Raw genomic sequence first — 14,935 nt, forward strand, 5'->3', positions numbered from 1 at the left:
AGAATAACACTAGAATCATAAAAGAACTTGAATTCATTCATATTCAATTAGTTTCTTTAGTTCAGAGACTTGAGAGTTGAGACTCTCAGATTGCTCAATCCACTTACGAATTATCACGTACAATTCCGAACATTGCCACAGCAAAATATGTAAAACATACATTCGATCAATTACTCCAATCATGTAATTTAAAGTTTTGAAAAAACAATTACAAATGCCAAATAAAACAACAATAATAATGACACAAAAACTTGAATTCAGTCAGTCATATTCAATCAATTATCTTAGTACAGAGACTTGAGACTCTCAATATGATTCGGAAACCATACATATTTGTACCACCTATCCTTGATTCCTTCGTATGTGACTTTTCTTGTGACAAAAAAAAAGCACAAAACTCTCCTTCTGTGGACGTTGGTGCATAAATCAATTCATCATCACCAGTGTCACCACATAATAGCAGATACCAGTAGTTAATGTTTTTGGGGATCCTCCAAAAAGGAACTTCAAATTCACTAGGTGACCATTCTTGTTTTTCGGCATCCTCTAAAATCCTTAGTATTGAATATCTTGAAAACCCATCATAAATCCAAGCTAATCTTCCCTTGTAGCTTATCAAACTATGTTTCGGATTAGGTAGATCATCAATCATATCACAGACACAGCCTTCTGGTTTCTTTATCGTTAAGAATTTTTCGGACTTCACATCAAAGCTCACTACAGAACAATCAACCCCGCAGTAGTAAAGAACTCCGTTGATGCATCTCCAAGTTTTCATTGAGGGATGAATAGGGCTGGTTTTGGCTATTCTCCATTTCTCTTTAGCTCCCAGTGTCTTTTTTTGGGAGCATCATATCAAACTTGTCCAATATACTAGTATAAGGATTTTTGGGATCCTGTTGATGCGGAAACGAGAAGAAGACTCGCTTGCCCTCTTCTTTCTTGACGGAACAAGAAAGAATAGACGGCCGAGCCGACGAGTGAACTGCAAACGATTTGATGAAATTTGGAGTGGAGATCATAGAGGACCAGAGTTTCGACACGCAACGGAACCTCACCACGGATTTAGCTGGCAGTCTTAAGAGTATTTCTATGGTCACATCAAGAGGAATCCATGAAGACAATTTGGTGCCATCTTCTTTTTGGGTTTCCATGGCCCTTCTCTTCGTCCCTTTTCCAACTCTTCCTCTATTCATGGTTTTTTCTTTTTCTTTTGGGGGGCAAATCTTCTATGCATCGTTGTTTCTATATATATCTTTCTCCATCCTTACCATATAACTGTTTTTTAGCTAGATTTGTACAATGATTTATATTTTGGAAATAAATTGTTTCTTTCTATCTAAATTTACATTTTCGAGATATAAAAAAAATTATTTTAGTTTTTCTTTCCTATATAAAACATTCAAAATTATGGAAGAAAAAACGAGAAACAGAAAATCACTTTTATTACGTTATTAAATCACGGATTTCACTCACATTAAGAAAAATGTAAACAATTTAGCTAGATGGATACTTAATCACTCAGTGGTGAATCTGGTGATTAAGTGAGTGAAACTATCACAAGTGAATACGTGCACTATAATTTTGACGAGATAATACATTTTTAATGAAATCGAATAGTTCATACTTGGTTTCGTGACCAAGAATAACTATTTACATACACTAACTTAGTAGATTTTTTGTGCTAAGATTTGAACATTTGTGTTTATATCATTTCAATGACGTTTTGGATCATATTGTAATTAGAAAGTGATGAAGTTTTTTACAATCTATCATGACTTCATTACCATGACATTGGTGATTTTTTGATTCGTAAGTTCTTCGTCTATATTACTTGTATGAGTTTTGAAATGGGTGTCATGGAGAACATGGTTCATGCAGAGTCATCAAACATCGTTGAGCAATGGTGATGTTACTGAAGAGAATCTAGGAGTAATGGCTCGTATAGGGCTATTAAAGTTCAAGAACCGTAAAGTTTACGAGGTTAGAGATTTCCCACCTGGTTGTGGATCAAATAACATTAGGCTTATACCAAATTGAAAGTGAAGACTTGTGAGACTGAAACTAATTTTTTTCCTCTTCTTTAACTGAAGTTTTAGTCTCACAAGTTTCGTGTTCGTTCTCGAGCTGAGTTTTATGTCAATTGAACAACAACCACGTGAAAAATCCCTAATGGCATAAACTTTAGGGTTCTTAAACACTATCAGCCCTATATGAGCAATTACTCATTGCTCAATGATGATGATGACTCTGTATATACCATATTGTCCATTACACACATTCCAAAATACAAAATACAAAAAAATTATGAATCAAAATCACCAAAGCTTGGTATTAAGCAATCATTAACAAATTGTGAAAAAGTTTTCATTATTTAACTGTAACTCAAAACGTAACCATTAGTTGACCATATTACAAAATGGAACATAGCTTATGGGGGCAATTCCTAACAAATATAAAACCTAAGGGCCAAAACGATACATGTGTAAAATAAGATCACGACTCATGAGTAGACTCTAACCTCTTTAGAAGCTGGGAAACAACACCCCAGTTGAATCCTCGGTACTGAAGCCACCGGATGACTCTAGCTTTACGAGTTTCTATAGGCAAGTCTCGACCTTGGAGCCACCGCTTAGATGCCTGAACATAAAGCTGATCCACTGCTTCCTTGGACAGCCCGTGGTTTAGTTCTGCTTCTTCATCTCCTTCCTTGCATTGGCGTTTCTCAAAAACCAGCTTTATGGCTGTCTCTGAGTCTTTGTTGCTTATGCCTTTCTTAAACAATGCCTGATCCACACGCAAAATACTCACTTCTCTTTAGTAGTGAAAGATCAGACAAAATTGTTATCTCACGGAAAAAAAAATGTGAATGGCAATTCTTACTTGCTTGATCCGCCTTGGTCCCCAACTTAAGGAAGACCATCTAGATCGAGTGAATGACTCCGCGTACAAGCTATCATTGATAAAGCCTCTGAAACACACGACAAAATGTTGAAAGTGAGACATTTTCTTACTCAGTTTTTAGGTAAAGCGGATAATGTTACAACAAAAGCAACCTAGACCCTGCCTGATGTATCAAAGAACACATGATGCTATGGATCATGATTGAAAAAGAAATCAAGAGGAACCTTACCGAATCTGGAAATCATTGATCACTCTGTCAACGACTTCAAGAGGAAATTTCTTTCCCATGAGCTTCTTTTTCAGGTCAGCTGCTGAATATGCTCTGGAGACATGCAAAGCAGAATAAGATGATAAGAAATCATATACACAGAGAAGAGTGAAGATGAAACAAAAAAACCCTTCTGCAACATTTTAAACTGAAGCTACACAAACTCAAAGTTGCAAGCAAACCTTAAACCGAGATAGCGCATAGCCATGTGCTCTGCCTCTTGCGTGGTTTTGCAGGCTTCTTTGCTACTCTTGGCCTGCTCAGCTTCCATATGTAGTTTGACTTTATCATAAGCTTGTTTGTGTTGTCTCGTAGACTTATAGCCTGTAGATCTAACTTCGTTGCTGCTTTCTTCCAACTCTGCAAAAGGATGAGAGAAACGTGGGTCTCAATTACGCTTGGTTTGAAGACAAAACCTTACCCAAGAAAACATATTTAAATCAAACTGAATTTTAATTTAGGTTTTAAACCTCATTATCCCCAAAGAGTTAGTTGTTACTTGTTACTCTCGAGAAATAATATATTGCAGTGCCATAACCGAGCTTGCATAAAGCAAATACCTTCATTAGAGTCATCACAAGAAGCATCAGAGTACATTTCAGCATCATTTTTAACTCGCAGATGTAAAACAGTACCCTCTCCAGTCTCTTCCTTCACTTTAGACCCCAATACACTATGATCCCATCTACTAGCATTTATACCCTTGTCCAAACTCAAAATACCTTCATCAGAGTCATCACAAGACACATTCATGTAACTTCCAGTATCATTCTTCTCTTGCAGATCCAAAAATGTGCCATCTCTAGCCTCTTTGCTGTTACCCTTAACTTGAGATCCCAACACACTATGATCCAATCTAGTAACATCAAGAGGCTGAGATGTCAAATCTTGAGTAATCTTCCGAGACTTGTTTGGAACATACTTAATCAGACCCGACGAAGTGTAGTCCCGCTGGTCTGAACACAAGATTCTAGGTGCAGAGTGTCTCTTCACCCTACACAATATCAGAAGTGAAAACAGTTTGGATTAAAAGTATGCTTTACTTAAAGATGATCCACACTAGTAACAATCACCATGAAAGTAGATGATCACATAACAGATACAAAACAATCAATAACAGTGAAGAAAGATAAACACTTGGAGCTTCCTCAACAGCCAATTAATTAAATTCTATCAAAGAGATAAACTTTGATACAGATGCAAAATTCAATTGTGACAATACATCGAATAAAATTCAAAGAGGAGAAGAAGAAAAAACCAGATTTATGGGATTTTAATTTCATTTCGGCTATTTTGTATAATGAATTGAACTAAAATAATTGACTGACCATGGAATAACGAAGACGCGATGTTGAATGGCAATCGATAAACGAAACCCTTGTTTCAGCATTTCCCAATTGAAATCTCCCAGCCGTTCTGTACTAACCCTAGATAATTTGTTCCGACATTCAAAGTTTCTAGCTGCTAGAGTGCGCGTGGGACGTCTAGCTGCTAGAGTGCGCGTGGGCCGTCTAGCTGCTAAACTGCGCCTAATTCTTTCATTGCGGCGGGTGATAAAGAGTAAATTAGAGTTTGAGATTAGAAGAAATTGTGTATTTATTTAAAACGACAAAAAAATGGAAACTGTTATCTCAAAATCATAATGGATTTTTTTAAAACGAAAAAATAATATGGAAATTGTTATCTCAAAAAGAAATTTTAGCTCACAGGTTTGTGCAATTTAAAAAGATAATATAATTGGAAATTAATCAGACGAAAAGAAAAGTCATAAATGGAAATCATAATGGATTTTTTTTTAAAATGGAAACTGTAATCTAAAAAATCCCACTAGAATTAGGGACCGACAAAGAGTCTCTACTATAAATATATGAGACTAGACCATTAAATCATCGATACAATTTCTTTCACAACAACAAAGAGAGAAAAACAGAAACCACCAGATTTGATTTTTATTGTTTTTGTTTTATAATCATGTCTAAACCTATACGCTTGGATTACAATCACAAAATCACACACGATCCTGAACCAGAAGATGCGGGCACAATTAGAATCAATGCAAGGGTCTTCCGTGAAGCTGATATCTTGACATACACGACGTTTTCGTTTCCCGACGAACTCATCAACGATGAATGTCAAAGCAAAGTGGTTTTGATTCATCTCTTGAAGGAAGCTGGGATGAGCGACTACGATACTGCACATATGATGTATCACTTTATTGGTTATGTTGCTGAAATAACTTCTTCCGCAAGTGAAGGGTATTCTCCAGGGTGTGCTTTAGAAGTGTCGTTGGATCTTCTTCTTATCGATGAGAGTTATATTGAAGAAGCGGTAAAATTAAAGTCTCGTTAGAGTACGAAATCAAACAGGATCTTGAACCAGAAGATGCCGGCACAATCAGAGTCGATGCATTGATCTTCTGTGAAGATGATATCTTGACTTTCACGACTTTGTCCTCTGCCAACGAATTCATAATCGATGATCGTGACGAGTGTCGAAGCAAAGTAGACTTGAATGATTTCTTGAAAGAAGCAGGGATTAGCGACCACAGTATTCAACTTGCGATGTATCAAATTGACTATGTTGCTCAAATAACTTCTTCCGCAAGTAATGGGTATTCTCCAGGGTGTGCTTTACAAGTGTCGTTGAATCTTTTTCCTCACGACGAGCCTCATGATATCGAAGAAGTGGTTCAAGTCTCGTTTGACGAGACCGCTAATATCTGTTTGGGACCAGCAAGCAAGCTCGTGGTCAAGTCCTTAACCAGGGAAATATACGACAAGATTAATTATACAGGCGAAAGATGCACAATTTGTCTGGAAGAGTTTAACAATGGAGGAAGACTTGTGGCTTTACCTTGTGGACATGACTTTGACGATGAGTGTGCCGTAAAGTGGTTTGAGACCAATCACGTTTGTCCACTGTGTCGTTACGAGTTGCCATGTGAAGAAGAGCAATGATGAACTAGTCTTTAAAATTAAAACTATGATAGAATTTTTACGAGCTTTTCTTCTAATCATTCTACAACAAAAGTGTTAACAATAAACCGGTAACATACTCTTTCGATAAATTTTTGTGATCCTTAATGCTTCGGACTAGAAATTACAAAAAAGTTCAGTTTGTTTTGTATAACTAACCGGCATATAGAAACAAGTCCAACTCTATGCTAAACAATTAACTAGCTGACGAAACTAAATTTTTTGACATGGTCCACATGGAAATTCTAGTTCTTTGAAACATATTAAAAAAGAAAAAAAAAAACTCTTCTCCAAATTTTTTATTCAAACTTTGACAGCATATAGAACATGACAATACTTGGGCGACGAATCGTCATCTTCCACATCATGATCCTCACCTTCACCATCACCATAGCCACCATTAAAGCTAAGACTTTTAGATTCGAATCCAGCTTTAGGCTTGAAAACAAACAACCCACTAGACGAACCAGAGGTTTCAAACAGCCAATCATGAACGTCCCAAAAGATCTCCAAAGAAACACCATCACTCACAGTCAAAACCTCATTCCCTCTAAATCTCCAATTCAAATTCATGATCCTAATCGCCGGCACACCGTCCACCGTGATCCACATCTCTGGATCGCTAGGACCCGACAGAGATGTCTCGATCACCACCTCGTTCTCCCGACGCGACTCTCCACCACCAAACGCCGTCCGCGTGTAGAAAACACGTTTTCCGTGGACGTGTTCTTGCTTGGAGACCAAGGCAGCTTCTGTGGCTGAAGGGTTCTTCTTTGTCCTCTTCAAAGCTTCGTTCTTTAAATCCCCCATCGTTAAAATGGTTGCGTTTTGGGATACGAGAGAGACGTAGAAGCCAGAGGAAGGTTCAGGGAAGTTTGAGAATTTGGCCTGACGAAAATCCCAGTATACGTCAACCCTAGCCCCGTTAGCTTCTAAACTCTTGAGACCCTTTTTGGCCCAAAATGAAGATCCTGAAAGATCTATCTTCACCGGTTGATGATGATTATGTTGCTCGTCTTTGAGATTCTCGATTTTGATGGTCAAGGAATGTGATGACATGGTTTTGGACCAAGTGACGTCTACGTTTTGTGTAGTTTTGGCGATTTCAACTACGTAGAGTAACGAGACAGAGCTGGATTGATTAAACATTTCTCGTAAGTTGTTGTGTCTTAAAATCTTTATAGGTATAAATGAGGCATGAACAAAACCCAAAGGCTTGGCCTCAGGTATATAATTGTCATTGAATTGTTGATTTTGGAGATTTAAGAACTCTTGATTGTTTCTCAAGAGAAAATCTTGCCGACCTGAATTTGTTTGGTGAAACGAACTAAACCGAAGGTTTTTGTTTGTTTGGGATTTACTATTAATAGACTGCTTCTAAATTTAGATTTTCATGTGTCTTAGAGTCTAGACCCATAATTATGACCTTACCTATCTTTAGTAGCCCAATCAGAGCTTGTTAGAGAATATTCTTTTAATCACCTATCTATCATGCTTAAATTAATTTCAACGAACAATGTGTAGAAGGTAAAAAAAAGCTTCAATGAAGAATGAAGAATGAAGAATACATAAGAATAAATATCTTCAATAGTGTGTTTACATGTTAATTATATCCTCTTCTTTTTTTAATTTCTTTTTACATAGTTGTAAACCATGTTCAAAAAATCGCTAGGCACTAGTCGGGCGGTGAGGGTGGGCCTAGCCTAGCGCCTAGAAAGAAAATGGGAAATTAAACAGAGATTAATCGGGGACTAGTTTTAAGGCTATTTAATATTTTAAAAATATATTAATCCATTATAAACAAGAAATTTATATAATATTATTTTTAAAATTACATTAATACATGAAAACAAGAATTTAAGGTCAAACTTATGATTTTTATACAAATTATGAACATAAGTGGAACATTTTGAATTTTAGATCCAAAAAAAATATATATATATAAAAAAAAAAAATTAGGCTAGACGCCGTCTAGGCGGACAAAAATCTTCACCGAATTTTTTTACCAATTTGGATAAAATCGCTGTAGTCCCTACCCAATCAGCGTCTGGCTAGGCGGCAGATTTTTAGATTAGAGGTTGTAATTAGTATAAGGGTCAAAGTTTTGGTCAAATTTTGATTAAAAAAAAAGGTCTCATCTAATGAATATAAGGGCCAAAATTTGACAAAACTTTTATGGGCTTCTTAAACCCAATCGGTAAAAATATAAATGGAGTTATAAAACGGTGGCGTTTTGGACGGCGACATAGATAAACCCTAAGCTTAAAACCTTCATAAAACAAAAAAATCTTCCTCCGAAGCAGCAGCTCCTCTTCAGTTGTTGTGCCGTCGTCCCGCCATCAGATCGCAATCAACGAGTTCGGGTACTCTTCAATCTTCAATAATTTGTTTTGATTTCCTCTTAATTTTCGATTGATTTCTCTCTTGTAAGCTCTCTATGAGCTCAATTAGAATTCTAATTGCATCAGAATTTCTCTATGTTTTTAATTTCAGATATCTGTGTAACGATTCAAGTTGTATCTCTTTGGTTGTGTTTATTCTTCTGATATAGATTTGTCGACCCGTAGTTTTTAGAAATTTATCTTCAAGTTACTTTTATTTACGGTATCAAATCTGATAATTTTGGGATATTGATCTGTAATTGTTGATTCATAGGAAATACATGATTTTAAGATTTAAGAGTGTGTTTGGATGCTTATGGATGTTTTATTCATAGCTTGTAGGTAATTATCACAATTGAAGAAATGGCAGAGTCTACTCAGATGGAAGTTGAGACTGCAACAGGAGGAACTGTGTCATTGCCTCCTAAACCAACCTTCAAGCCTTTGAAAGCGCATGAAATGTCTGATGGTAAAGTTCAATTCAGGAAAATATCTGTACCACCAAACCGATACTCGCCTCTCAAGAAAGCATGGTTGGATATCTACACACCCATTTACGATCAGATGAAGGTTGACATTAGGATGAATCTCAAAGCCCGCAAAGTCGAGCTTAAAACCCGAGCTGACACTCCCGACATCAGTAATCTCCAGAAGTCTGCGGATTTTGTACATGCTTTCATGCTGGGTTTTGATATCCCTGATGCTATCTCTCTTTTGAGAATGGACGAGCTTTATGTTGAGTCTTTCGAGATCAAAGATGTGAAGACTCTTAAAGGTGAGCATTTGTCTCGAGCCATTGGGAGATTGTCTGGTAAAGGAGGGAAGACAAAGTTTGCTATTGAGAACTCGACCAAGACGAGGATTGTGATTGCAGACACTAGGATTCATATTTTGGGAGCTTTCTCTAATATTAAAGTCGCAAGGGGTTCACTTTGCAGTCTTATTATGGGATCTCCTGCTGGGAAAGTTTACTCTAAGCTCAGATCTGTCTCTGCTAGATTGAACGAATAGTTTTGAATGGTGATATTTTGCAACATTAACTTGATTTTTCGAGTGATCTTTGTAATGAAATTTTGAAGAAACAAATGTTATGGTGTTCTTTATAAAATTTGTTGTGGGATGCAAATTGTTATTTGAATGCTGATGTTGCTATGGATTCTTTTGAAGATTGTATCCCTTTATAAAAAAGGAAGACTGATAGAGCAGTTGAATTAAAAGAAATAAGAACACTTGAATTGCATTTCTATAAATCCTTAAGTCTGCTTATTCGACAGCATAAACAACTGGAGAGGTGACTTGAAAGACATGTTCTTGCAGATACACCTTTCCTATGTTTTGTAAAGAAGAGCTATAAAATACAAAAAAAAAAAGACAAGAAAAAACGAGTCTCTTTAAATCACAATTTGTTGGCCTCTGGTATATGGGACCAGTTTAATTTAATCTTCAGCCGCCAAAGAGAAACCCAGCAGCTTGTTCTTCATTTCCTTCAAACAATCTAAGAGCTTGTATCACTGCGTCGCGGGAGAACCCTAATTCCACAAGCTTTGCAATCTTGGCTTCAAATTCAGGTCCCTGTGGATTATGTGATGAAATGATTTATGGAGATTGAAAAGGAATCAAAAGAAGTGAGACTGAAACTTTAAACACAGATTTTTTACCTCTGATGTGTTCTGCCTTTTCGGTTGTTGACTCGTTGGGTTTGCAACCGTGTTATTATTCTTCTTCTCTGTAAACCCAGATGGAACCTATGGGACCAAAAGTTTTTGATCATAACCAATTTTTTGTAATATAGTTCATCAAAACCAAATAAGATAGTATGCAAAAATTCTTACCGTTGCTCCAGAGCTAGATGCATCATTCAGAACACGTTCTTCATCCAGAAATCGGGAAGGGATGTCTTTCTCTGAAGAAAGTACGGTTTTTGTCAGGTTAATTGAAAACAAAGGCAACAAATATAAGAGGGCTCATAATCATCAAGATTTGAGATGGTAGTAGAGCACTAACCTTGCAAAAAGGGAACCGAGACCTCTCCTCCTCCAACAGTCATGACGTTTTCCTTTAAATCTATAGTGCACTACACATAGCAAGAAAGAGACTAACGGCTTTGCATTTGGTTGAAACAGATCCAATAAATTCAAAGTCAAAATATGGAGATATTACCTGATGCTTACGCAGCATATCCAGGCCAAATAGAAATTCCATGTTAGGTGAGTCCAGCACCACGAATGAACACGGGTAAAAGTTATTTCCAATCTGCAAGGTTCGAGATTTTCAGTTTCTGATGCAAAGAATAATGAAATAGAAAAACAAAGGGGAAAACATTATAAGAAAAAGATTGGTGGTGTTTACCTTGATAGGAGCAACATGAATGCGGCCCAATATCTCTGACTGGCCAACACCATGGGCAATACCTTTATAGCGTTGATCCATAAGTCTCAGCAATCTGAAAGTAAGCATTCATCAAGACTCGTGAGTTATCACATCGTTCTAGGTTAAAAGAAGTACCAGAGGAAATAAAAAATGCAAGTTACCCGCATCTCTCAGCACAACTCTTGGATATAATTGTCGACTGTGCACCACTATCAACAAAAGCCTGGAGATGGTGTATAATATGGGTTTAGAACAAAAAATGTGATCTAAGGAGTGCTCAATAATGCGTCTAAGCGCACTGATAGACCGATAAAATTTGAAAACAGATAGTAAGGTGAAAAGAGGTTATATTCTGGTTGCCAAATTCTACCTTCAAAGGTACGCCATTGACCTCCATATCCACATACAGCATTATCTAAGGAATAATAAAAACAAAAAACAAATGAAATCAAGTCTGTGTACAAAAAAGGTTAAGGAATTTCAGAAGCATAAACTAAAACACAAGCATGCATACCACCCGAGCAAAACCTTCAGGATTATGTTCAAGGGCAGCTTCCCAGTTCTCATCAATTCCTTTCTGCTCAAATGTATCAAGACAGCACCAAAAGTCAGAAATGACACAAAAATGTAACAAGCAAATTAGGAGAACACAAGAACCTAACCAAAGTGAAGGATTGCATTCAGGAATCACCAAAGAGTTATTTGCAACTAAAGTAATACAAGGGTCCATTACATGTAACTTAAGTAAGAATAATTAACCTGTCGAATTGCAGCTTCAATTTTCTTCTGTGCTTCAACATCAAAAGGATCTGCATACAGAAGAGCCTGCAAGGAGGGAATACATAAGCAGAATTCTTTGATAGTTATAGTGGTAGATGTAACTCTTTTAAAGCTAGTTATCCTGAAACTCATTTATTTCGAAAAAAAGGCTTACAAGTTCCTCTTCCTTCTGACGCTGTAAAACAGATCGCTGACGATGCCGAGCGCGCAAAACATCCTGTAACTTATTTAAATCGCTTCCAGAAATGACTTGTGCAAGCTCAGGATCATTCTACAATTCACAACATCAGAGCCAAGGAAACACAGTCATAAAACAAAGGCCAAGAAGAATTTTCTTAGTTCTAGTTACCATAAATTCACACCTGAAATAGCTGTCCCATAAGATTAGAATCCCCACGAATGTGTTGTTGAAAGGCTGCAGGGTTCAAAGCTGACCCATCAGGATTCATGCCCAAATCACTCCCCGCCGCACTAGTGGCACTACTGAAGAAGAGCAAGCAAATGAGACAGACAAAGGATCATAATCACAAACATCAGTTACAAAATTTCAAAATAGAGAAGCAGGAAGAAATCAATCCAACGTACCCAGATGAGGCATTGGAAACCATCATCATCAATAAATCATCATCCTTAACGCCCAAGGCACTCAATTTATCGGAATTCCCCATCTCGTTTCCATTATACAACAGCTGCTGCTGCTGAATCGGAACATTGGACTGCTCATTGATGCAAACAAAAAAAACAAAGAAACTTTTAAGTCCCAAAAACCCTAAACCCCAGATTTCAGCAGAACTCAAGCTTCGATCTTTAATATCTTCTCAGTAGCAAGCGACACAATTCCAAATACAAATCGACGAAAGAGATCTGAAAACTCTTACCTCAACCTCGAGCAAAGCTTTAACATTCTCAACCTACAGGACAGTAACACTAAGGATCAGCAAAAACAAAACTTTCGAAAACGTCGACTAATGAGTGCTAAAGTAGTGAAACCCAAGAACCTTCATCGATCAATTCGACAAGTACATTGTGATTAAGAAGCCGAAGAATCAGGAAAGTTAGGTTTTTTCAGGAAAAGAAACTTACAGTCTCCTGAGAATCGACATCGAGAGTGATGATTTGTTCACCGGCGGTCATGACAGTGATCCTCATCTTGTAATCGTCGACTGTTTGGTTTCTGGGTCTCCCTCTTTACTTGCTTTGGTCAATTTTATAAATCAGAATCTCTGTGACTTCCTGAGATGGCTTTACTTTGGCTTATAAGGAAAGCCAAACCATGGTCACCTTAAACCCGCCTTTTGATTGAGAAGCTTCCAAGTTCCAACGAGGTCAGTCTTTAAATTCCGAAACTACCCCGTATTGGTTAAATCCCGAAAGTACCCCTCGATCTCTTTAAATCCCGACCGTTTCCTCTTAATGGTACTTTTACTAGTAATCCTTTATTTTCAACAGTAATTAACTTATTTGTTTCTTGATATAGACTGATTTAAGATTTAACTTTATACATTATTTTAATCAAATCGGTATGAAAAGTTTATTGTGTATTAGGAAGAGGTTTAGTCGTACATCGAGAATCTTACTTTTTCATATAGATAAGAACAATAGTTATTTCCTTTTATCCTCTAAAGGATTTTCTAATGGAATATAATTAGGCTACTAGGCATCTTATTCTAGTTATTATCTGAAAAATAAATATGGTTTTAACTTTATCTGCTCAAAAGCTGCGGAAACTTTTAAAATATGATAAATACGAATCACATACGTTACGTTTTGTTTGGTGGGGGTCAAATTGTATTAAAATAAATCATAATCATGTTAATAATAAGGTCAAAACTAAATTCTAATTAATGAAACATTCGAATGCACAATGAGTGAGTCCATCCATGTGAGAAACTGGGAAAAGTAATAAAAAAAAAAAAAAAAAGCAACAAAGATTAACAAAACCTAAAGAATCAATGCTATACCCAAATTCGTCGAATTCAAAGGCAAAACGACGATTTGAAAACAATTGAGATCATCACAGCTAGTTAATTAATACCACCGCCGGGAGCTGGGAAACCGTAACCGCGACGTCCAACGCCACCTCCGCAACTAAATCTGGGATCGCATTCGAGATGAACTGATTCATGGATCTTGTGAAATCCATCCCTGAAGACACCGAATCCGAATAGAAACCCAATCGCGATCACCACCAGAAGCAGACACGTGCACAGCATGCAAATCCGTCCACAACACATCTTCTTCCCCCTTTGTTTCTTCTCTTCGTCACTGTTTTTAAAAAATTAGTCGCCGGAGATTCCGAGATTTGTCCACGATTTAGGTTGAACAACTCTCTAATATAGAGAGAGAGAGAGTTTTTGTTTGTTGGTTTTGTTGGCGAGAAACCTGGAGAGAGATAGAGGATAAATTTAGTGGGAGAGAAAGCGAGATATAAAGGAATTGTGATTGTGCGTGTGGACGTTACGCCTATTTCTTGCTTTTAAAGCTAATCAAATTATCCAACACAACGCAACAACAACGGTCTCCTTATTTCCTTTTCCTTCTCTATTTATGTTTCTCTTGATTGGCTCAATTATTTCCTTAATTAAAGACTTTATCTATATATTGGGCCTAAAGGCCCATTAGTGAACTGTAAAGTAAAATTTCCATTATTTTTTTAAGACATATTTCCTTTTTTTCTCTTTAGGCGGTGGTGGTCATAAAACCAGGCCTATATATATATGTGTAGCGACTCTGTTTCGTTTTTCCCAGAGACCTACGAATCCTTCGGCTGCGATCTCTAGGGTTGTTTCCTTTTTGTAGCCGCTGGATTGTTTACCAATTGGCGTAGGTTTCGTTACTTTGGTTTTCGATTTAGGGTTGATCGTTAACAAATAAAAATTGGAGGTGCATGATGATATTCGGATCTAAATCGGTGTATACAAATGCCTCGGCTCAGGAAAAGAATGGTGGTGGTGCATCCGATTTGGTCCTGAATCGTTTAATACAAATCCCTCGGTGTCCCGGTAAGAGAATTATGGTGGTGCATAATAATTGGTCCCGCGCGAACCTCTGTTAAAAAAACCCTTATTGGGAAAGACCGAAAGAGTGTGGTGCATGATACGTTGGTCCGAGATTGTTCAATAGTTGCCTTGGTTAAAAACCAGATCGGTATAAAAAGCCTCGGTTACAAATAAATTGGTGGTAGTGCATACTATTTGGTCCCGATTCTATTCAAATGCCTCTGTTAAAAACCCATTCTAAGTTTATCTCGGTAAGCT

At 37.1% G+C, this 14,935-nt stretch overlaps 6 protein-coding genes across 7 annotated transcripts; 2 read left to right on the plus strand and 4 right to left on the minus strand.

The window, feature by feature from the left end:
* Positions 1 to 2,345: 2,345 nt before the first annotated feature.
* Positions 2,346 to 4,671, minus strand: LOC9321023. The gene is made up of 6 exons (XM_021033255.1): positions 4,501 to 4,671; positions 3,733 to 4,166; positions 3,355 to 3,532; positions 3,134 to 3,226; positions 2,884 to 2,971; positions 2,346 to 2,787 (listed from the first exon to the last, which is right to left on the minus strand). Exons 1-6 carry the CDS (start codon positions 4,560 to 4,562, stop codon positions 2,497 to 2,499), a joined length of 1,146 nt encoding a protein of 381 aa, XP_020888914.1. The 5' UTR covers positions 4,563 to 4,671; the 3' UTR covers positions 2,346 to 2,496.
* A 197-nt stretch (positions 4,672 to 4,868) lies between these two features.
* Positions 4,869 to 6,330, plus strand: LOC9321024. The gene is given in 2 exon segments (XM_021030608.1): positions 4,869 to 5,503; positions 5,506 to 6,330. Coding segments are annotated over 2 exon segments (984 nt in total). The 5' UTR covers positions 4,869 to 5,143; the 3' UTR covers positions 6,130 to 6,330.
* Positions 6,331 to 6,417: 87 nt separating this feature from the next.
* On the minus strand, positions 6,418 to 7,562 carry LOC9318879. The gene has a single exon (XM_021030609.1). The coding sequence runs from the start codon at positions 7,294 to 7,296 to the stop codon at positions 6,451 to 6,453; it is 846 nt and encodes a 281-aa protein (XP_020886268.1). The 5' UTR covers positions 7,297 to 7,562; the 3' UTR covers positions 6,418 to 6,450.
* Positions 7,563 to 8,404: 842 nt separating this feature from the next.
* Positions 8,405 to 9,694, plus strand: LOC9321025 (RNA-binding protein pno1). Its single transcript, XM_002882767.2, has 2 exons — positions 8,405 to 8,510; positions 8,864 to 9,694. The coding sequence occupies exon 2, from the start codon at positions 8,892 to 8,894 to the stop codon at positions 9,537 to 9,539; it is 648 nt and encodes a 215-aa protein (XP_002882813.1). The 5' UTR covers positions 8,405 to 8,510; positions 8,864 to 8,891; the 3' UTR covers positions 9,540 to 9,694.
* A 45-nt stretch (positions 9,695 to 9,739) lies between these two features.
* LOC110230069 (DNA damage-inducible protein 1) lies at positions 9,740 to 12,998 on the minus strand. Of its 2 annotated transcripts, none has more exons than XM_021032035.1 (15): positions 12,762 to 12,987; positions 12,557 to 12,589; positions 12,264 to 12,394; positions 12,041 to 12,161; positions 11,833 to 11,949; positions 11,658 to 11,723; positions 11,413 to 11,475; positions 11,269 to 11,313; positions 11,060 to 11,121; positions 10,878 to 10,971; positions 10,689 to 10,781; positions 10,533 to 10,602; positions 10,361 to 10,431; positions 10,187 to 10,273; positions 9,740 to 10,100 (listed from the first exon to the last, which is right to left on the minus strand). In XM_021032035.1, exons 1-15 carry the CDS (start codon positions 12,825 to 12,827, stop codon positions 9,972 to 9,974), a joined length of 1,248 nt encoding a protein of 415 aa, XP_020887694.1. In that variant the 5' UTR covers positions 12,828 to 12,987; the 3' UTR covers positions 9,740 to 9,971. The 2 variants fall into 2 exon arrangements, with proteins under 2 accessions (XP_020887694.1, XP_020887696.1); XM_021032037.1 differs by having other exon boundaries at positions 9,750 to 10,100; positions 12,041 to 12,158; positions 12,762 to 12,998.
* Positions 12,999 to 13,490: 492 nt separating this feature from the next.
* On the minus strand, positions 13,491 to 14,239 carry LOC9318880. The gene has a single exon (XM_021032038.1). It carries the CDS (start codon positions 13,910 to 13,912, stop codon positions 13,703 to 13,705), a length of 210 nt encoding a protein of 69 aa, XP_020887697.1. The 5' UTR covers positions 13,913 to 14,239; the 3' UTR covers positions 13,491 to 13,702.
* Positions 14,240 to 14,935: the final 696 nt, after the last annotated feature.

The sequence above is a fragment of the Arabidopsis lyrata genome, assembly GCF_000004255.2.
Source record: "Arabidopsis lyrata subsp. lyrata unplaced genomic scaffold ARALYscaffold_3, whole genome shotgun sequence".
Classification (NCBI taxonomy): domain Eukaryota; kingdom Viridiplantae; phylum Streptophyta; class Magnoliopsida; order Brassicales; family Brassicaceae; genus Arabidopsis; species Arabidopsis lyrata.